Source organism: Pseudorasbora parva, chromosome 7, assembly GCF_024679245.1.
Source record: "Pseudorasbora parva isolate DD20220531a chromosome 7, ASM2467924v1, whole genome shotgun sequence".
Taxonomy (NCBI): domain Eukaryota; kingdom Metazoa; phylum Chordata; class Actinopteri; order Cypriniformes; family Gobionidae; genus Pseudorasbora; species Pseudorasbora parva.
The window spans coordinates 49,935,553-49,959,247 of record NC_090178.1 but is presented as its reverse complement, the minus strand read 5'-3'; the positions used below and the strand labels follow the sequence as shown (position 1 = coordinate 49,959,247).

At 41.3% G+C, this 23,695-nt stretch overlaps 1 protein-coding gene across 2 annotated transcripts in view; it reads left to right on the top strand.

The window, feature by feature from the left end:
• Nucleotides 1–23,695, top strand: part of atg5 (ATG5 autophagy related 5 homolog (S. cerevisiae)) — a 63,383-nt gene that overhangs the window by 15,169 nt on the left and 24,519 nt on the right. For both annotated transcript variants that reach the window (XM_067449396.1, XM_067449397.1), the window contains exons 3-6: nt 96–223; nt 6,813–6,891; nt 9,016–9,178; nt 13,331–13,425. In XM_067449396.1, the coding sequence (XP_067305497.1) occupies nt 96–223; nt 6,813–6,891; nt 9,016–9,178; nt 13,331–13,425 (465 nt within the window). The remainder of the gene's footprint in view (nt 1–95; nt 224–6,812; nt 6,892–9,015; nt 9,179–13,330; nt 13,426–23,695) is intronic.

Sequence of the window (23,695 nt, the reverse complement as noted above, 5' to 3'; positions counted from 1 at the left end):
CTCACTCACTCACTCACTCACTCACTCACTCACTCACTCTCACACACACACCTTCTGCCGTATGTCACCTGACCTGTGCTGTGTTTCTCTTTCAGCTGCTCCTCCCTCGGGTCAGTTACCTGACGCTGGTCACAGATAAAGTGAAGAAGCACTTCCTAAAGGTCATGAAGTCTGAAGATGTGGGGGAGATGTGGTTTGAATATGAAGGAACGCCTCTGAAGTGGTACGTGGAGCTGGCACTCCTCAAATAGCTCCACACTCATGCTTTTCTGATTCATCGTTTCCTCTGGGGTCTACAGTAATAACAGTAAATGAGGCGTAATTACATGCGACTAACCCTATAGGAGCAGATGGGACCACTTTATATTAGGTGGCCTTAACTACTATGTACTAGGGATGCCACAATTCTCAATATAATAATCGACCATTCGGTACGGCTTTCACGGTTCAATATGCGCTTGTGAATTGCGTTTTTGTCGGTTTTGCATTTAATTAATTATTTTTCTACAAATTCTATAGTTTGCCTCCATCCCAAAATATTGAACAACGCGACATACATTCACATCACACGTTAGTGGTAGAGTTATACTCATGGAACACTAAATGAGCCTGTGATGTTTATCTGCTGACCCCCAGGGCATCCAACGTGTCGGTGTGTTTGTTTCTTCAGGAGAACACAAATGAAGATTTTTAACTCAACCATGCTGTGTGCCGGTCATATAATGATTAGGGATGGGCATTTTTGTCAATTTTTCATTTCGATCATCGATAGGCCTCAAAAACGAGTAATCGATTAACCGTGGGCGGGGCTTGTGGGGGGGGGGGGGGGGCGTCGGGGCATCTCCGTCATGGAGATATAAAACTATTTTAAGACTGTTATGAAAATGTATGCTGACAAAAACATGAGATGTCTATGCAAATATGAACATATGACTATACAAAAATAACTGTTACATTATGATGCATAAATGTCTTAAAGAAAAAGAAACTAAATAGGCCTAACTGTCTCAAATAACCCAGTCAATGATATGGGGCATTGTGTTTGAGCTGAAACTGTGAATACACCACCCCGCAGAACTTCACTAATATTAATAAGAATTAATAAACTTGAGTCAAACGCATCCTATATGAGATTAATCAGATATATGCCTATTACAATTTACATCTGCCCAAAAGGACGCAAATGCGCTCGTGAACTTGGCCAACAGGCTTGAAAACGAAACTCATTTTGAATGCGCTCTTCAACGCTAATACACGGGCAACGAAACCACAGATCATTTACAGCACTTTAATCGTGTTCTTATTATAATTCTATGTAGCCTACATGACAGATTGGCGCTGCACGTAATTTTATTTTTCATGATCAAAGTGAGAACAGCATCACTGCACGTTTACAAATCCATGAGAAACATTAAAACAGATCGACTGTTAAAAAAAACGAGTAACACTGCTGCATTATTAATATCGTCAATGATTTTGAAAAAGAAATAGCCTATCTAAAAATAATATGACCATCTTAAATAACCCAGAGTCGATAATGTCGTGCTGTTTGCATTTAAGCTGAAGCTGAAGAGAATGAACACCAGCTGAAATAATGGCAGCGCTTTGCTCGCTGGATATTAAACTCAACCAAACGCCGTCCTATATGAGATTATTTAGATATAGACAACATATAATCAAGTATTAAGCAAGTAATCTTACAACTTGCATCTGTGGAAAAGGACGCGGATGCGCAGATGAACTCGACCGTGCTCTGACTCTCGTTGTGGATTTCCTTTAACAGCGATACACAGAGAACTAAAGCACAGAGAATACACCATTATATGACAATCATGTTCTCATTGTAATGCTGTGTATGTGATAGATTGGCTGCCGCACATCTAGCTCTGTATTTCATGATCATTCTCAGAGCTTCAGGCATCACTGCACGCTTTAGTTTCTCTTTATTTGGCGGTCTGGAAGGCGTGCTGTCTAATGCTAACCAATCAAACCTCAGTTACCGTCCAAAATGCCGCAATAACCAACCCGAGAAATATACAAATATATTATTTTAAAGTCAGGGCGATCATCGTTTTCATGATCGATCGTCGCTGTCACGTTCGAGTACTCGACCACTGTTGCCCATCCCTAATAATGATGTGAATGGGTAACAATTCTATGAGAGTAATAAAAAGCATGCTTAGACAACATGCACAAAGAGCCCAGCTGCTCGTGACGACACACTGATGTCTTAAAGGTCCCGTTCTTTGCGATTCCATCTTTCAAACTTTAGTTAGTGTGTAATGTTGCTGTTAGAGCATAAATAATACCTGTAAGCCTACAGCGAACGGCCACTTTGGACTACACCCCTGCACTTATATATTGTGTTTTATAAAATATCATTCATAAATAATTTTCATAAACTCAAAACTTCTATATCTTTTTTTTTTTGGTTTCACTTTTTAAACTTTTTTGACTTCAACTATAATCTTTAAAATTAGACCAAACTGAAGTCTGTGCTCTCAAGATTAATATATATAGATTGTACATAAATCTAAAAAAGCTGTGTTTCAAATTTGAGGTTGATATCTCAAAAAAATGAGCTCTCAGTAAGATTTTGTCTGTGCGCAGTGGCAACTTTTCCCCATTAGATGCCAGCAGAACTCCTCTGGTGCACCGCGGCTGGATTTGGGATTAGCAGTTGAGTTTTTCTCTCTCCTATATTACAAGCACACACATGCACACATTTACATTTATGCATTTGGCAGACGCTTTTATCCAAAGCGACTTACATTGCTTTCAAGGTACACATTTTACATTATTGTCAGTTCTTGCTCTCCCTGGAAATCGAATTAGCAATGCTAACGCCACGCTCTACTGGTTGAGCTACAGGAAGCACAGTAAGGAAAGCACTACTACACACAATTGTTTTTATTACATACATACACACCACACTCTGACATCCATACCAACACACCCACAGTTATAGCTGCATAATTTATGAAATTGGTTTTATAATATGCATAAACAAAAAACAGGAATAAAGGGAGTATTTGCTTTATACACCAAACCTAAAAAAAATAGCACCATCTGGTAAAAAAATTGTAAAAATTAACATTTTGAAGCCTTGTCAACAGAATAAATGCCTATTAACAAAGATTGCATTATTTTATAGTTAAATAGCAACACGATTAAAAATAGCAGTTTTAATGGGTTTCAATGTGGACATTTTTGTCCAAAAGGCGCTGAGTGTGAGTATTTTGTGTACCTAGTATTTTTTTAAAGGAAATGGTGGTTAAATATTAAAAATCAAATAAAAATACACACCTGTGGTAAATGTTATGCAGTTAGCATTTCCACAGGCAAAGTTATCAACAACAAAAAACAGAACAAAAATGTCCATAAGGACGCACAAGGGTTAAATTAATCATTTGATACAATGGACTTTTTGTGTACATACATGTTTTTACATTGGACTTACATAAAAAAAATACCTGCATGCAATTCATTTCTGTAGTTACATTTGTAATTACACTTTTGACACTTTCCTTACCCATAACCCTGCCCTTTAACTCACACACACACCTCACCTAACTCTACCCCTTTCCCACATCAATATCAGCAAAAGTGTTTTGCAATACAATATGAACACAATAAGTACATTGTACTTATTTTTTTACGTAAGTACATAGTAGGTACGGCCATTTGATATAAAGTGGGGCCAGTACATGTAGTTCATTAATATCACTCAGTACTTAAATGTGTTATTACACTGTAACAATGACATCTTCAAATACTGTGTAACCTAAAATGGCTAGTGTGACATAAAGGCCCTGTTTACACCAAGAACTAGAACTATATATCAGGGCTTGATGCTTGCTCTTTTCCCATGGTGCACCTGTGCGCCCAAGTCGGAAAACAAACTATTTCTGCATTGACTGTATATATAAAACACGTGGTAACAGATTTAGCCATATAGTGTTATTGTAATATCCCTTAGGAACTGTATAGTTTCTGTTAATATTTTGAATTTAATCAGGGTCAGCTTTCATTTTAATTTTAGTTCAAAGTTTTAGTAATTCTGGCATTTAAAAAAAAAGTTGATTTTTTTATTTTTTTTATTTCAGTTTTCAGAAAAAAAAAAAGTGCAGGTATTTAAAAAAATATATAAGTACAATGTAAAAACATGTACACAATTAGTGCATCGTATCAAATGATTAATTAAAATGTTAGTACATAGTAGTTAAAGGTGCCCTGTGTAAAAATTGACATCAACAGAATGAGAGGAAATAAGGGCGATGATGTCATTAAAAAATGTCAAGTTATAGTGCTGCAGAGATATCAACCTTAATTAGCAGTAGCATTACTAGCCCCGGCCCGACAGGTGTCGTAATACCAGTCTCGGCCATGGGAGGCGGTATGCGGGCAACATAACCACCAGCCAACCTGCAATACTCAAATAACTCACACGGCTTGCTGGCGTTCTTGAACCTGATGTCAGTCGTGTGGAAAGTACAGCCCACTACTTCATTTCAGTTCAGGGAAGAGAGCAGACGGATGGCCGAAGCCCTTGGCCCCTTAAATGTATCTGATATGATAAAAATAGCTGCTTTACCTGACTGGAAAAAGCGGAAGCGCGAGCGCCCGGCGACTGTGTCCCGTCCCGTCATAATAAAAGTCCCGGTACTCGCGAGCCGTTTAGAATAGGCGCCCTCCAGTGGACGAAAAGTTACATAGTGCACCTTTAAGGATAAAGTGGGTCCGATGTACTTTTACACTGCAAAAAAGGCTTTTCTTACTCAGTATTTTTTTCTTGTTTCTAGTCAAAATATCTAAAGATTCTTACATTAAGAAACATTTACTAGACAAGTACGAATTATTGTCTTGTTTTGGAGAAAAATAACTCTAAATGAAGAGAGTTTTTGCTTAAAATAAGATAAATAATCTGCCAGTGGGGTGAGAAAAATAATCTTGTTTTCTGTTTGAGTTAAGATTATTTTTCTCACCCCATTGGCAGATTATTTATCTTATTTTAAGATAAAACTCTATTTTTCCCCCCCAAAAGAAGACAATTACTTTAGCTTGTCTAGTAAATACTTCTTGTTTTAAGAGTTTTTAGATGTTTGGACTCGAAACAAGACAAAAATACTGAGGAAGGAGCTTTTTTTTTGCAGTGTTTGGGATTAGTAATTATGCATAATTTACTGTTATTACTGTAGTAACTTTATGTAACAATGACTCTGGATTACCACACTTTCTAAAGGCATGTCGGCAAACAATAATGTGTGGATTTCAGAGCGGACTTCAAATGTCTGGACTCCCCAGACTGGTTTTGGCTGTTTACAGGATGCATGAGATTTTGTTTCCTTCCTAAAATTCACTTCCTGCACCTGTACTTGGATCATACTCTTAAAGGGTTAGTTCAGCCAGAAATGAAGCTTCTGTCATTAACTCGTCCCCCTAATGTCGCTCCACACCCGTAAGACCTCCGTTCATCTTCACACACAGTTTAAGATATTTTATATTTAGTCCGAGAGCGTATGCAAGTGTATGCACACTATACTGTCCATGTCCAGAAAGGGAATAAAAACATCATCACAGTAGTCCATATGAGACATCAGTGGGTTAATTAGAGTCTCTTGAAGCATCCAAAATACATTTGGGTCCAAAAATAACAAAAACTACGACTTTATTCAGCATTGGCTTCTCTTCCGCGTTTGTGTTCAATCCTCAAATAAAGATTCGAACGGTTATGAATCAGCAAATTGATTCATTATTCGGATCGCGTGTCAAACTGCTGAAATCACGTGACATTAGCGATCCGAATCATTGATCGATTCGCTGTAGGGCTGTGCAATATATCGAAATTATAGCAAATGTCAATATCGTGATATGCATACCGCAACAGGATGCAATATCTGAATGGTTTTAATAGGCTACTACAACATTGTGAAGAGTGTCTGTTTTAGGTCGATGCACAGCAGAGAATAGACTGGACACGACTGTTACTTATGGGACTTGCTTGATGTTAAAAAGAGTTATTAAACACAATATTTTGCGAAAAACAACTTGCAGTCTCGCGCTGTCTGACAAACACACACACACCGAAACATGAACGATTTGTGACACAAATGTTTGCTAAAACAGCTTGTCACTTTCAGAAGTTGTAGCGATGCTTTCTTTTCCCAGAAAGAATGTGAAACACAAATGGTTTCTTTCTCAGTTTATAAATAATTTTTTAAATATAATTTAAATAGATTTTACACACTAATTGCAATATCGTATCACATATCGAATATCGCATTATTTAACAAGCTATTGCATATCGCATTTTTCTTCAATATTGCACTGATTCATAACCGTTTGAATCTTTATTTGAGGATTGAACACAAACGCGGAAGAGAAGCCAATGCTGAATAAAGTCGTAGTTTTTGTTATTTTTGGACCCAAATGTATTTTGGATGCTTCAAGAGACTCTAATTAACCCACTGATGTCTCATATGGACTACTGTGATGATGTTTTTATTCCCTTTCTGGACATGGACAGTATAGTGTGCATACACTTGCATACGCTCTCGGACTAAATATAAAATATCTTAAACTGTGTGTGAAGATGAGCGGAGGTCTTACGGGTGTGGAGCGACATTAGGGAGAGGAGTTAATGACAGAAGTTTCATTTCTGGGTGAACTAACCCTTTAAAGCCTGGCAGCTTCATATCTGTTATCTGCTGTATGTTCTAAGGAAATGCTGTACTAGTGTTAAACCACAAGGTGGCAGGAAACAACCAGATCTGTTTGCTTGAGCACTGAGAGCTCTTTTCCACTGTTTTAAGGCACTATCCCATCGGCGTGTTGTTTGACCTCCATGCTTCAAACAGCGCTCTGCCCTGGAACGTCTCGGTGCACTTTAAGGTTTGTTTTCTTCCTCACTCCTCCTCCATGTGTTAAAGGAATAGTTCACTCATAAATGAGCCTGTGATGTTTATCTGCTGACCCCCAGGGCATCCAACATGTCGGTGTGTGTGAGAAATTGAGCCGTATTTATATACGTTTTTACCTCCTCAAATATAACACTATATCCAAAGCCTGGAATGCACTTCACTTCTGGTAAGGTCGATATACACGCACTGGCCTGTTGGATATAGCGTTGTATTTGAGGTAAAAACGTATATAACTAAGGCTGGATTTCTCACACAAACTGATCGTTTCGTGTCTTAAGATATCAGTGTGTCGTCATGAGCCGCAGGGCTCTTTGTGCATGTTGTCTAAGCATGTTTTTTTTTGCTCTTATAGGATTGTTTCCCATTCAGATCATTATATGACTGACACACAGCAACGGTTGAGTTAAAAATCTTAATTTGTGTTCTCCTGAAGAATCAAACAAACCTACATGTTGGATGGTCAGCAGATAAACATCATAGGCTCAGTTTTGGGTCAACTATCCCTTTAAAGTGTTAGTTCACCCAAAAATTTTAACTCCGTCATTAATTCCTCCTGTGGTTGGCCAGCCGTCAGACCTCCGCTCATCTTCACACACAGATGAAGATATTAGTGTTGAAATCCGATGGCTCAGAAAGGCCTTCATTGACACCAATGTCATTTCCTCTCTCAAGACCCATAAAGGCACTAAAGACGTCGTTACAAAGCCCATCTCACTACAGCGGCTCTACAATCATTGATGAAGAGGCCAGAATAGAGTTAGTGCGCAAAAACACTAAATAACGACTTATATAGTGATGGCCGATTTCAAAACAAAGCTTCGAACCGTTATGAGTCAGTGAATCGATTCATGTTTCAGATCACGAGTCAAACTGCTGAAATCACTTTAGCGATCCGAATCATAAATCGATTCACTGACTCATAACGGTTCGAAGCTTTGTTCTGAAATCGGCCCATCACTATATAAGTCGTTATTTAGTGTTTTCCCGCACTAACTCTATTCTGGCCTCTTCATCAATGATTGTAGAGCCGCTGTAGTGAGATGGGCTTTGTAACGACGTCTTTAGTGCCTTTATGGGTCTTGAGAGAGGAAATGACATTGGTGTCAATGAAGGCCTTTCTGAGCCATCGGATTTCAACACTAATATCTTCATCTGTGTGTGAAGATGAGCGGAGGTCTTACGGGTGTCCAATAGAGTCAGGATCGGGCCGCATGTTTCTATCCGAGCCCGGCCTGCGTCCGACAGAGCAGTAACCGAACCCGACCCAAGCCGAACAGGCATTAAAATCTATTTTTTTCCTCATATACTAATGACACGTACGTTTGTTTGTGTGGAAAGCCCGCTTTTATTAAGCAACTGTAGGAAGGCATTCTGAAATGTTTACAGACGAGCGCATCAGCACGCGCACAGGGCATCAAACGTTACACAGAGCCCAATCAAATAGCCAGGTCTGCTAAAAATGGCCCAAGCTAACAGAACAAAACATTAACGTAACACAAATGAAATGCTTATTGAAATGAAAGTCATCTTACCAATTTTCTCAAACTGTATGGTTCCTAAACTGCAACATGGGATCTATTTACATAATCTATCCATCAAAGTTTAGGCTAATCGAGGTTATGCAGAAAAAGGATTGCATCAACTGTGGATGGCTTCAAGGCTGTCCTGCCGCCAGCAGCGCTGAAGTTGCGCTCACTGGAATGACAGGGATGCCGCGGGCGATATGCACAAGTGTTGCGCGTTGTTGTCACTGAGACATAAACAAATTTCCGCATGCAGGAAGACGGATGTTAGGGTAATATTTTACATTTATTTGAATCACAAATAAAACCATTGCATCAAGTTAAACAGGCCCATTGGCTACTTGCATAATAAGCAGTTTTAAATTTAAAAGGTTCAATGCCGTATCGCGCTGACCTGACCCAGCCCGACCCGAACCCGAACGTCATTTCCAAATATCTGTCCGAACCCGGCCCGAACCGACCCGTCGGGCTCGGGTCGGGTATCCATCCTCTACTGTCCAACCACAGGAGGAATTAATCACACAATTTACATTTTTGGCTGAACTAACCCTAATGTGCTGTGTGTGTTGTAGAGCTTCCCAGAACAGGACCTGCTTCACTGCCTGTCGAACTCCGTGATCGAAGCACACTTCATGTCGTGCATTAAAGAGGCCGACGCGCTCAAACACAAGAGCCAAGTCATCAACGACATGCAGAAAAAAGACCACAAACAACTGTGGATGGGTCTGCAGAACGGTAACATCTCTTCAGATGCACACACCCCGAACACACGACACAACTTCTACCCGTATTTGTGACCCGTGTAGTTAGTCAGATTGCAACGAAAAAAAGACTTCTAATGCTAACTCACTTAAATAATGTTCAAAATTAGTGTGTCCCAAGACATAGTAGGTCAAAATGACAAGATCTACACACTCTACCGGCTAATATTACACACACACCATTGTGCATTAGATGAGGATTCTATTAGAACTACAAATACTGATGAAAACTCTTTAAAAACTACAAACATGGTGGATGTGTGAATCCGAAGATTTGATATGATATGAAAGGTGTTAGGCTGTTAATCAAAGTGTAAAAGTCCTCAAAAAGGCTGAATCAGAATAGAGTCATTTAACCCTAAATGGTCATTGGGGACAAACCTGAACACACACAAAAACATCCGACTTAATTCAAGAATGTTAAAGGGTTAGTTCAGCCAAAAATGAAACTTCTGTCATTAACTCCTCTCCCTAATGTCGCTCCACACCCGTAAGACCTCCGTTCATCTTCACACACAGTTTAAGATATTTTATATTTAGTCCGAGAGCGTATGCAAGTGTATGCACACTATACTGTCCATGTCCAGAAAGGGAATAAAAACATCATCACAGTAGTCCATATGAGACATCAGTGGGTTAATTAGAGTCTCTTGAAGCATCCAAAATACATTTGGGTCCAAAAATAACAAAAACTACGACTTTATTCAGCATTGGCTTCTCTTCCGCGTTTGTGTTCAATCCTCAAATAAAGATTCAAACATTTGTGAATCAGTGAATTGATTCATGATTCGGATCGCGAATGTCACGTGATTTCAGCCATAGATATCCATAATAAAGGCTAGATGTCTCGTGTGCGCTGTTGGTCAATGGAGGTCGCCGTCCGCAACTTGCGGCCATCTTGTCACAGGCAGCTCGCTCACTCGTAACAGTGTGTTTTAATGGTGCATGTACTTTTAAATAACCATAACTTGCTCAATTTTCAACTGATTTCCAAACTGTTTCGTTTGTTATAAATGTCGGAGATGTAGTTATGACACTACATACTTATGAATAAATATAACCATGGACTTTAATATGAAAGTAACATTGAACAGAACAGATGGGTGCAATGAATATACACACACACACACACACACACACACACACACACACACACACACACACACACACACACACACACACACACACACACACACACACACACACACAAGGTATTTATGTTAAATCAATATATAGGCTACTAAAACTGTGTACCAAATGGCAACATGAGAAATTATATATAGGCTGAATTTTTTTCCCAGAGCTAGATCTAAATATATATATATATGCTTTTTTAATAAGAATATAATAAAATAATTTGTATTTAAAAAAAAAATAAACAAACAAAAAAAACATGCAAACTAAGTTTATTTTAACTAGACAAAAGATTGGTTGTCATAATATCGTTATTGGTGTCAATAAAACTGAACAGCTTTGATCAGCTCGATTGTGGTCTCAGCCCCCTTGATATAAAGTGTATGTAAGTTAGCCGTAATACACAAGCTGCACAATTAAGTCCTTTATCGAAATGAAAAGCTGCAATTTCAACATGTTAAAGCATCGTTTATGTTAATAACGTTTGTAAGAAACCAAACCATTTGTAAATCCGTCAAGATTTCAGCGAGATAAGAGTATTTATGTTCGTACTGATCACTCATCTTACATCAGGTTCCACAGAGCCCGACAGAAAGCCTGCCTGTGACAAGATGGCCGCCGGTGATGCCGATGGTGACTCCGCCGTAAGATATCTAGTCCTAATTATGGATATCTATGATTTCAGCAGTTTGACTCGCGATCCGAATCATGAATCAATTCACTGATTCACAAATGTTTGAATCTTTATTTGAGGATTGAACACTCAATTCATTCACATCCTCGACTCTCAACCGGATGTCAAAATAAAAGACCTCCGGTATCATAACAAATGAAACCAAAGAAAAATTTGGTTTCATTTGGTTTCAAAGCCGCTGATCGACTAGATCTCACAACTCCTAAAACGCCAGATCAAATGTTTAAATAGCCGCTCTCTTAAGAAATAATCCACAGATTTGAGCTTTAAAGCAATATTTCAGCCATAAATGAGCCTGTGATGTTTATCTGGAGGGCATCATGGGTGTGTTTGTTTCTTCAGGAGAACACAAATGAAGATTTTTAACTCAACCGTTGCTCGTATAATGCGTGTCAATGGGGTGTATTTCTATGAGAGACAATCATTAGTTTCTGTCATCAGTGATCCAACAGTGTCTAATAAAACACATCAGATATTAAAGCGGCGATAGTGTTGCCATGGTTACTACACAATAACACCAGAGGGGATGATGTCACTGATCGGCGACACACACACACACACACACACACACACACGGTCCGTATCCTGGTTAAAATCACTGATGATTTTACATTCTTGGAAACATTTGGGATAATGTCAGTTCACAAGCAACAGCATATATAACACTGTTCTAGTGTCATGTAGTGTTCCAGCCTTTAGCTGTAAAGAGTGTGTAAGAATCTTCTCAATCATGCGCTGTTCTGTGTGTGTGTGTGTGTGTGTGTGTGTGTGTGTGTGTGTGTGTGTTCCAGCCGTTCTTCTGCAGGGGTTCAGTAGTTGATTTAAAGGTGAAATGTGAAGCTCTGCAGATAAACTCAGAGGTGTGAGTTTCAGAAGCATAGATGCTTGATGATAACACACACTCTCTCATCAGTGCAGATGACAGCTGTGTGTGTGTGTGTGTGAGAGAGAGAGAGAGAGAGAGAGAGAGAGAGAGAGAAACAATTTCTCAGCGGATGTTTTTTTCACCTGCACAAGTGAGAATGCAGCCAGTGTGACTGAACACACACACACGTTTGTTTTTGTGACATATGGGGACATTCCATAGGCGTAATGGTTTTTATACTGTACAAACTGTATTTTCTATCTCCTTAGACTGCTCCTAAACCTACCCATCACACACACACACACACACACACACACACACACACACACACACACACACACACACACACACACACACACACACACACACATTCTGCATATTTACTTTCTCATAAAAACTCCTCCTGTGTGATTTATAAGCCTTTTGTAAAGTGGGGCCATGGGTAATGTCCTCATATTTCACCCTCTCCTGTAATACCTGTGTCATACCCATGGCATTATACACATCTGTGTCCTCATGTGTCACAAAAACAAGCCACACACACACACACACACACACACACACACACACACACACACACACACACACACACACACACACACACACGTCTGGTTCACTATATTTGTGGGGACTCTCCATAGACGTAATGGTTTTTAAACCGTAAAAAACATTTATTATCCCCCTTACACTGCCCCTAAACCTACCCAACACACACACACACACACACACACACACACACACAAACACACACACACACATACACACACACTGTGATGGTCACTTAGAAGCATTTACAGTAACTTGAGGTAGAATGTGAACTGCGCATGGGTATAGAGGTCTGTGAGGAAAAGCAAACAGTGGAAGAGAGGAGATAACCGCTCACTTTCCCCTTTTATTTTCCTTTTTCTATTTGTGACCTAAGTTGAATGTTTAATTGTATCCTTTTCTCTCACTCATCCTCAAGTATGCGGACGAGTGTCAATGTATAAGTCTCTTATTAAACTCGGGAAAAATACGCCAGCTCTTGCCTCGTGCATAATTTCCTCGAGCTCTACACACTTTTTCTGGGCAGCAACATTTCAACGCTGTGTTACACACACACACACACACACACACACACACACACACACACACACACACACACACACACACACACACACACACACACACACACACACACACACACACACACACTCTCACACACACAAAAGCCAGAAATAAAAATTCTCATTTTGTTCCAAACCTGAAAGTCTTTGATCACAAAAGAGATGTGAGGCACTAACAGTCTCAGTCGCTATCCACTTTTATTGTGTCTTCATCCCACACAGTGAGACTCAATGGTGACTGAGACTGTGAAGACACTCACAGGGGTTTGTACAGTGCTAAAGCGAGCCACTGTCTCTGATTAAAGTGATTTTTGTTTCTTTTATCAGATAAATTCGACCAGTTCTGGGCCATGAATCGGAAACTTATGGAGTATCCCACTGAAGAGGGCGGCTTCCGCTATATTCCCTTCAGGATATATCAGGTATTTAATAATAATAATAATAATAATAGATTATTGCTCATTGCTTCCTAGTCAGCCGCATTAGTGTGCGCAAACTATTAGATTATGACTTCGATACGAAACTGAATGTACACCAAAAGCAGTCAAAGTATCTGAATAAGACAGAACTTAGAAAGATTTAATATTTTATAAATTAGAGAAAAAAAAGCGACTGACTTGGCCAGCATATTTATTTTTAAAAATCGAATTACCATTACATAGGGTTGTGACGAGACGAGGCGAGATTTTTACATATTTTTAAAGCTGCAGTCCGTAGTTTTTCCTCTTTGTCGCCATCTCTGTTCGAAAACTGCAATTGCAGTTATTGGCGAAATTATCAACTCTACATAGCCCCTTTCACACTGCGATTCCGGCATATACACGGATATTTGTTCCTGGGCCGCTAGATTTGGTCCATTCACACTTCCAGCGAAATACCGTAATATGTGCGCTTTCACACACAACCCGTAACGGTCCCGGGTCGAGTTGACGCGTGACATCCTGATGTGACGTATAACGGCGAGCGATCTCCGCTTCAGCGCGGATAGTAAGGAGCTCCGTGGTCTCGACTTGTGTCCAGTTTGAGCACATTTCTGCTTGTTTAATTTTAGTTTCTTTTGTATCCGAACACTCTCTGCGTTTAAAACACCGACGAGCTCTTCTGGCACTGCAGGGTTGTGTTATTGAAGAAACAAGCTCTAGGAGTCGCACGATAACTACGCACACGCTGCGGCATTAGTTTCAGCTTTTGTTCACACAGCGCTCGTCCCGGATCGAACCCCGCAATATTACTAGAGCCCCGACCCGGGTCGAATTCGGTAATCAATCCCGGGACGTGGCTGCTTTCACACAGAAGGCGACCCGGCAATGCTCCGGGAATATTGCGAGTCCGATGTGCATTGAGAAAGAGGCTCATGAGACGTGCCCCGGTCGGCACAGCACGGAGGAATCACATGTGCAGCTGTCAGGAGAAGCGCTGTCAGTCACCCGGTGTGGAGACTGTCATTCACAATCACAGACTTACTGTTTGAATTTATTTTGACCGACATAAGAATGTCATCTGAACAAGTAAGTAGCTAACATCCACTTTTGTTCTGACCAACTAAGGAGAAAAAAGCATTGCAATACATCGCGATGATTAATCTAACGATCGTTTATCATATCACGTCAAACTGCAAATTATACTTTTTCAAACTGTTAATGTTATCAGGATTGAGTGACTACATTTAGTGTGTATTAGGGCTGTAGTACCGTTTCCATTTCTGTGCAGTCTAATTTCTAATCGTCATATACCAACACATTAATGTGGAGTAGAGGTGAAGCTCCCTCTCATATAGAGCACAAAATAACTGATGTTACCATAATGCACATCGCAAAACGAGAACGGCACAACAAAGAAAACTGAATTAAGCGAACAGGTGTGCTACTGTTACATAGTCTAATTCAACCAGTGAAATGTCTGACCTGTTCAGCAGAAAAAACACGGAGCTCATGCCACCTTTAACTATCCTTGTTTTCGCATCGCCCGGGTGAAGTCTCTTTTTGTCACTCCGAAGTCCAAGGACTTTTGCATTTTACAGCGGATGAATCTCCAGTTGTCACTGGTGATTGTCGTTTGAACCTTTTTGGATCCGCCATCAAATTGATAAGTTTAATTATATCAAGTGCTGTGAGAAAAGGCTATCTCCACTTCCAACATCCTCACATGCGATAGCCTGCTAACCGGGACTCCTTCTTTATGTGTTCAGATGTGACGTAATGACGCAAACATATGCTTGAGTTTCCCGGGGAAATCCACCAGTACCACTGGAATTAAAAATATCATTACAAGCTTACTGCTGTAAATCGAGCTACGGTAAGCAGGTCGTTTTGAACACTGGCTGGTTATGTACTTGCTCAAAAAATTATTTTGGATAAATTTTAGCCCAAAAAAGTTACGGACTGCAGCTTTAAGAAATCCACAATGATGAAATACACGACTAGAAAGTAAAAAATGTTTGCAGGTGCATTTTTGAAATGTTTAAACCAATCATCTCGTAATGAATGTCATTTAATTTTTTACTTTCTTAATATGAATGATCATATACAGTTAACGAAAACAATACTGTATTCTTTCCTGTATGATCGTCTATAGAGTTATTGACATACATTTCATTTTTGGTTGAACTAACTAGTGATTGACCGATATATCAGATTCCCAATATTTAAGCATTTTCCTAGCCTGACAAGCCGGACCCACATCAAGAGGTTTGGTCTGGAAACTCCCCATTGACGGCTCAATCTGAGGGGCGGATAAACGGCTGTCTGTCAAACTCCCTCTGCACGCGATAGGATAGCGCTACACCAGCCAGAGCAACGAAGGTGAAGCGGAGCTGACAGATTAAACATTCGCCGTATCCGGTCGGCTAAACTCTGAACACATCTTCCCTTCTTAAGAATGACTTCAGTGCCGCTCTTTGTTCTTTTCTCAGAGAAAAGCTTAACTCAAGTCTTCCAGAGTCGCGGTCAAAGCTGATTCGACAGACCGCCGTTCGCCAGTTTCTGTGTTTACTAGAAGCACACAAGCGCAACTCGGCCGTCGTCATTATGGCCCCGCCCACCGACTCTATACACGATGTGATTGGCCCGACAAGAGTTAGGCGAATACAGCTCAGAAGGGTATTGAGAGTTGCTAGACGACACTTGCGGTCAGATTAAATTTGCTGCCGCTAGGGTGCGTCTAGATTTCTAGGCTAGCATTTTCCCATAATCGGGTATCGGCTTTGTAATATCGGATTTCCTGATAAATGGCGTCAAGTTGTGGACTTTTTGAGAATTGCATACAATCGCGCCATTAAAGGACTGCGTCTGAGGGAAGATGAGTCAACAGTGTTCAAAGGTAAAATAACCTGCATCCCTTAATTAATATACTTTGTTTAACATCACATTAATGGACAGATAAGATGTTATGAGATGATGATATGTAGTTTAAACTTGGCACTAAGTAGAGACGAACTTACTGACGGAGTCGGTCAGGTAATCAATCCGTCATGTCACAATAAAGACGTAACTTCACATGAATGAAATAAAACAGCCATGAATGAGAGCATGTTGGAAATAAAAGCGCCAAACTTATTTCTCTTTCTGTTTATTCTCATTCACGTTCAGCCGGTCACCGCATGTTAAAAAGACTGACTCGTTTAAAACTATTAACGTCTGCTATATAACATTTAACATTATATAACAATTCAATGTTTTATAATAAGCATCTAATTAATTACAGCTCTGTGAAAATGAATTATGCCTATCTCCGCGAGACATGTAAGTTAAACGCAGGGATGAAAACAGCGCTGTCATCAGCATTTCATAGACTGACACAAACATTAATTTTGATACCGTACTAGAGGAGATTGACTGTAAGAAAAATAAACAAACCCGCGAATACATCATAGCTATTACAATGTTTGCATATTCCAGAGATTATTCACTCTTTAGTCTATTAAACACACGGTGTTCAAACTGTAGTTTAAAATGAAGGCTTATATTTATGCTCAGTTATGCGGAGTTGATAGACTCGACTCTCATTTAGTAATGTTCTCCATTTGAAAACATTAGACTTTATAAATGTACTTTGCCTGTTGTTAATATGGCTGTATTTATAAATGAAAAGGTGAAACGGCATTAATGTTAGAAAGTAACACTGTATTTAAAAATGCTCATTTTTTCAGACTATTGATGTAAATGTCTTTTTGTTCTGTATGTAAGTGAGTGAAACTGCAAACATTACAGTGTTTAAACAGCTCAGTTCAGTGCTGTTGCTCTAATTGTAAAAAACAGAAATAAATATCGGTTCTATATATCGGTTATCGGCACATAAACATGCAAACAATCAGTATCGGTTATAAAAAATCAATATCGGTCGATCACTAGAACTAACCTCCAATTCTCCTGTTCATTTCTACGTCTCATTGAGAGAGTGTGAGAAGTCACTTGGAATATTTCAAATCCACTTTGACTTTTTGACCATGAAGCCCAGGCTCTGATTATGGCTGTACTATTCTGACGTGTGATCGTGGGCTGAGACCTGAGAGCGCCTCTTTTCTCCGGTGAAAGGCTAATGATGTCTGTTGTGTGGTTCATGTGCTGCTCTGCCAGGTTAGGTGTCAGGGGAGTTGAAAAGAAAGTGTCGGCACACAGAGTATCACACTTCTCATCGGCATCAGGAGCCTTTCGGATAATGCGGAGCTCAATAATTAATGCTGCAGTTTAAAAATGCATCGTAGTAGCTGTCACTTCTCACACTCTCTCTTCTCCGGTGAGTCAGTTTTTCTGGTAACCCGATCGAGGCCATGGCATCCTGAGACACCTTCTCTTCCCGAGAGCCGAGGGTTTGGGTGTCAGCTGGACTACCTGAGCCGTTGTGTCACCAGTTTCCTTTTCACAGCACCAAGATTGACTCCTATTGTTCGCCAGGCCTCTGTTTGTCACCACAGGTCCAGATCTTACAGGATGATACCCTGTGTCACTGACCACATGCAAGTCATGTGTGTGTGTGTTTGAAAACTGGATCCTGTCCAGCATTCGACACCTTGCCTGCTCGCTCAAGGCCAAAGGAAAGACTATGCCGTGACTACCGGCTGTTAATCCACTCAATATCTCATTCAATTGTTCACAGCATTACACCTGACTAGTGTGGTTTAAACCGCCGATTAACAAATGAGATATGTTGCTACCCAGATATGTTGCTACCAGTGTCAAAACAACATCATACAAAGTATGACATCGATAATCTCAGACACTGATTACACACAAAAAAAATGCATTTATTACTTAGTATTTTTGTCTTCTTTCTAGTCAAAAAATCAAAAAATTCGGACAGTTTACTAGACCAGTAAAAATTAGGCCGGAGACACACTGCAAGCGTGGCGTTTCTGTTGTGTCAGTCGCGGGGCGGCTGCCTGGCGTTTTCTCTGTCTTTGCACACAAGCGTGTCTGACGCGGCGCTGCTGCTGCTGGGAAGCCCTATACTTCATGTTAAATATAAATATATTGCCTATTGATACAGCAAAGACAACGTCGGCAGTAGCCTATTGACCATACATATCTATGGTATTGACGGCAAAATAGGCTACAGAACATTTCGTTCTGTATTGACAGGTTTAATATTTCAAAATCGATAATTATGTTGTTTTTTATTATTACAAGTAGGCCTATATCTGCATTTATGTTAACCTAAAGACTTTCAAACATGAAAATGTCATGTATTAATATGTATTCTTGTCAAAATGGCATATAAACATCTTTTCCTATGCTGTTTTGCCTAGAAACGCTTCCAACACACTCGCGTGTCGCGTGAAGAATAGGCGTCTCTTCTATTTGAAGCATGCACGCGTTTTCCGCGCGGCTGACGCAGGCAGTATGCAAGCGCTAACCGGTTAACATGGGAGCCGAAATAAAAACGGACACGCCACGTAGCCGAGACGCTCACGACACGCTTGCAGTGTGTCCCCGGCCTTAGGGTTGCTCCGAACGATCGGCAACTGATCTCAATCGGCCGATAATCGGTTTGGGATGATTGATCGGCGGTCTCTGAAAAGGCCGATCTCATAAACCGATCTAATACTGACGACACAAAGTGAGTGAGAGCGAGGGCATGACATGCAGCGGCACAGTCTCATTCTCTTTCTGGCGCAGGTAAAATAATTATAATGCTGAAGGTGAGGTACAATTCATATTCTGTCTTAAAAAACATACGAAGTCATTTGAAAACTTTCTTTGAGACCTAAGTTCACAAACAGAGCGATTGAATCACCACTCTCTCTCTCTCTCTCTCTCTCTCTCTCTCTCTCTCTCTCTCTCTCTCTCTCTCTCTCTCTCTCTCTCTCTCTCTCTCTCTCTCTCTCTCTCTCTCTCTCTCTCTCTCTCTCTTCACATCAGCGCATCGCATCGGCAACTAAAACCGAGCTGCACAGTTGACACAGGATTTGCCACTTACACAATCGAAGCAGTGTCGCATCGTCACTAAAGTTTATCATTTGCATTTATTGTTAAGTATTGCCAGTGTTCACTCAGCACTCACACGCGCTCTCCAAGAGACCGTAATCTAACACACACACACACACACACACATCTCATGCCCATCTCACAAAAAGCTTGCGAGTACAAATTGCGCTGCAATGGTCAAATACACACAAAACATATGCACTAAATTACCGTCTACTCTTGACGAGTATGCACGTGAACCCCGTCGTGACTCGCGAGTGAACGTTAACGTTTGTCTAACTGCATGTTGCCCTCTCTGTGTATTCGCTCTTAAAGTGAAAGCAGTCAAACAAACTGCTGCTGTCTCTGAGTTTCTCTTTGTCTTGTTGTTTGAGGAACCTTAATGAAACTCACTGCTCTGGAATGGCTGACTTTTGCAACTGTGTAAGGACTTACTTTTTGTTTTTGATGTTTTTTTGTAATGACTAGCTTTTGCAACTTTTAAAAGGATTAGTTTTATTTATTCAGGGAAGACCAATTTACATTTGATTATTTACTTAATTTCTTGAGTATTTCTTACCTCAATACTAATGTTAGACCTACCTGAAAAAAAGTCTTTAAAAACAAAAATGCACTGCATAATCAAAGATTTAAGTGAGATAATGTATAACAAGAGTCATCTATAAGGGAGAATTCCCCCATTTTCAGAAATAATCAATTCCCTGAATGAATGTCTGTAAAATTCCCTATAAATAATCTATATGATAAAAAGAAGGCTTCAAATAGGTCGGTATCTGTGATCAGATCGGCAGATACTGCTTCCCGTGATCAGCGATCGGCTCCAAAATCCTGATCGGAGCACCCTTCGTCCCAACTCGTCTAATTCAGTAGCCCCGCCCACAGACTCGTCTAATTCAGTAGCCCCGCCCACCGACTCGTCTAATTCAGTAGCCCCGCCCACAGACTTGTCTAATTCAGTAGCCCCGCCCACCGACTCGTCTAATTCAGTAGCTCTTCCCACAGACTCGTCTAATTCAGTAGCCTAGCCCACAGACTCGTCTAATTCAGTAGCCTAGCCCACAGACTCGTCTAATTCAGTAGCCTAGCCCACAGACTCGTCTAATTCAGTAGCCCCGCCCACAGACTCATCTAATTCAGTAGCCCCGCCCACCGACTCGTCTAATTCAGTAGCCCTGCCCACAGACTCGTCTAATTCAGTAGCCCCGCCCACAGACTCATCTAATTCAGTAGCCCCGCCCACCGACTCGTCTAATTCAGTAGCCCTGCCCACAGACTCGTCTAATTCAGTAGCTCTGCCCACTGACTCATCTAATTCAGTAGCCCCGCCTACAGACTCATCTAATTCAGTAGCCCCGCCCACAGACTCGTCTAATACAGTAGCCCCGCCCACCGACTCGTCTAATTCAGTAGCTCTGCCCACCGACTCGTCTAATTCAGTAGCCCCGCCCACCGACTCATCTAATTCAGTAGCCCTGCCCACAGACTCGTCTAATTCAGTAGCTCTGCCCACCGACTCGTCTAATGCAGTAGCCCCACCCTCCGACTTGTCTAATACAGTAGCCCCGCCCACCGACTCGTCTAATACAGTAGCCCCGCCCACCGACTCGTCAAATACAGTAGCCCCGCCCACCGACTCGTCTAATACAGTAGCCCCGCCCACCGACTCGTCTAATACAGTAGCCCCGCCCACCGACTCGTCTAATTCAGTAGCCCCGCCCACCGACTCGTCTAATTCAGTAGCCCCGCCCACCGACTCGTCTAATTCAGTAGCCCCGCCCACAGACTCGTCTAATTCAGTAGCCCCGCCCACCGACTTGTCTAATTCAGTAGCCCTGCCCACAGACTCGTCTAATTCAGTAGCTCTGCCCACCGACTCGTCTAATTCAGTAGCCCCGCCTACAGACTCGTCTAATTCAGTAGCCCCGCCCACAGACTCATCTAATACAGTAGCCCCGCCCACAGACTCATCTAATACAGTAGCCCCGCCCACAGACTCGTCTAATACAGTAGCCCCGCCCACTGACTCGTCTAATACAGTAGCCCCGCCCACCGACTCGTCTAATTCAGTAGCTCTGCCCACAGACTCGTCTAATACAGTAGCCCCGCCCACAGACTCGTCTAATACAGTAGCCCCGCCCACAGACTCGTCTAATACAGTAGCCCCGCCCACAGACTCGTCTAATACAGTAGCCCCGCCCACAGACTCGTCTAATTCAGTAGCCCCGCCCACAGACTCGTCTAATTCAGTAGCCCCACCCTCCGACTCGTCTAATACAGTAGCCCCGCCCACCGACTCGTCTAATACAGTAGCCCCGCCCACCGACTCGTCTAATACAGTAGCCCCGCCCACAGACTCGTCTAATACAGTAGCTCTGCCCACCGACTCATCTAATTCAGTAGCCCCGCCCACCGACTCGTCTCATTCAGTAGCCCCGCCCAACGATTCGTCTAATTCAGTAGCCCCGCCCACCGACTCGTCTAATACAGTAGCCCCGCCCACCGACTCGTCTAATACAGTAGCCCCGCCCACCGACTCGTCTAATTCAGTAGCCCCGCCCACCGACTCGTCTAATACAGTAGCCCCGCCCACAGACTCGTCTAATACAGTAGCTCTGCCCACCGACTCATCTAATTCAGTAGCCCCGCCCACCGACTCGTCTAATTCAGTAGCCCCGCCCAACGATTCGTCTAATTCAGTAGCAGCGCCCACCGACTCGTCTAATACAGTAGCCCCGCCCACAGACTCGTCTAATACAGTAGTGCTGCGTCCCAATCCGCCTACTTATACTACGTCCTAAAAGTATGTACTCTTTTTGTGAAGAAAAAGTATATACTTTTGAGTGTGTAGCAGAAAAGTATGCAAGCTTCGGGACATACTACTTCGCCATCTTTAACGGACTCTGTCGCTTAGTTACGTGCATCCCGTCACCGTTTATCTGCCCTGAGAGTTCAAATCCTTCACATTCGGTTTAATCTCCTACCGTATCGGAGAGAAATGTAGCCGCTCGTTGATCTGCCATTTGTGGGTCTTTAATGCAGAGACTCTCCTCCTGTGTTTGCAGTTTAAATATAATGATGCATTTAAAAGTTAATGGCTAAACATGTCATTACAAAAGTTCACAATGCTGCTGCTTGTGAAATATAATATGGAAAACACTGAATAAATATATTATTGTCAGGTAAAATATTGGTAGGGTCACTCAAACCCCTTTATCTAAACTTCTCTACTTAACCGTCGAACTCGCACATCCGTCATGTTTGTAGTTTTTTAACGCTTTTTATCCACGTTTGTAGTTCTAATCGAATCCTCGTCCAACTCGCAATGGGTTGTGGGCAATATCAGCCGTTAGAGTGCCCATCGATCCATACTGTGAATTCGGACCGGAAATAGTAAACCATCCGGGAATCTTTGGAATACTCTTTTCAACATACTACGATTTGGGACATACTAATTCTATTTTCGAATACTATTTAGGATGGATAGTATGCGAATTGGGACGCAGCACAGCTCTGCCCACCGACTCGTGGACCTGTCCGCATCGCGCTAGCCAGCAGCAATAACCATGCAGAGAAAGATTAAGATTTTGCGCTATTCCTGGTTGTGGAAGAACACAGCCGCTGCATAAGCTTCCTTCTGATCTTAATATTAGGAATGAGTGGTTGAACTTTATTGTTAATGAAAACAATAAAGTTTAACCACTCATTAAAGTGAGTTCAACCACTCGGTAAATCTAAAATAATGAAATAACATTAATTTCTTGATGTGTGATATTCACTCTCTTTACTTGATATTTGAAGAGCGCCCGCGCGTGTGGGGTTCGCACTTATATCCACAGATTGGGAGGGCCAAGTAATAAAAAAATAGTATTCCTATTAATCGCCAGTGGTTGGGAGATAAATGATTGTGTTTGTTTGATAAAGACGTTTTGCAATCCCTGTGAGAGAATCATTCCAGTTGCCCTTTCAAAACAATCCCTTGCGTGAACTGACAGGGGAGCAGAAGCTCATTAAATATGCAAATCTTATCCAATCCTAGCCGTGGGCGTTTACTTCCAAGTCTCCAGTGACATCCCCATCAAAACCCAGCGTTCAGGAGAGAGCCTCAAAACCAGTGTAGAAAATAGCCTATTACTGATGAGTTTTTGAATGTAAAAAACACACAAACGTCATTAGTTGACCTCAGGAAACAGTATATTTTAAAAAACAATACAAGTTCATGACACCTTTAATGTTAAAAGCATCTATTATTGTGCACTGCATTACAATATTG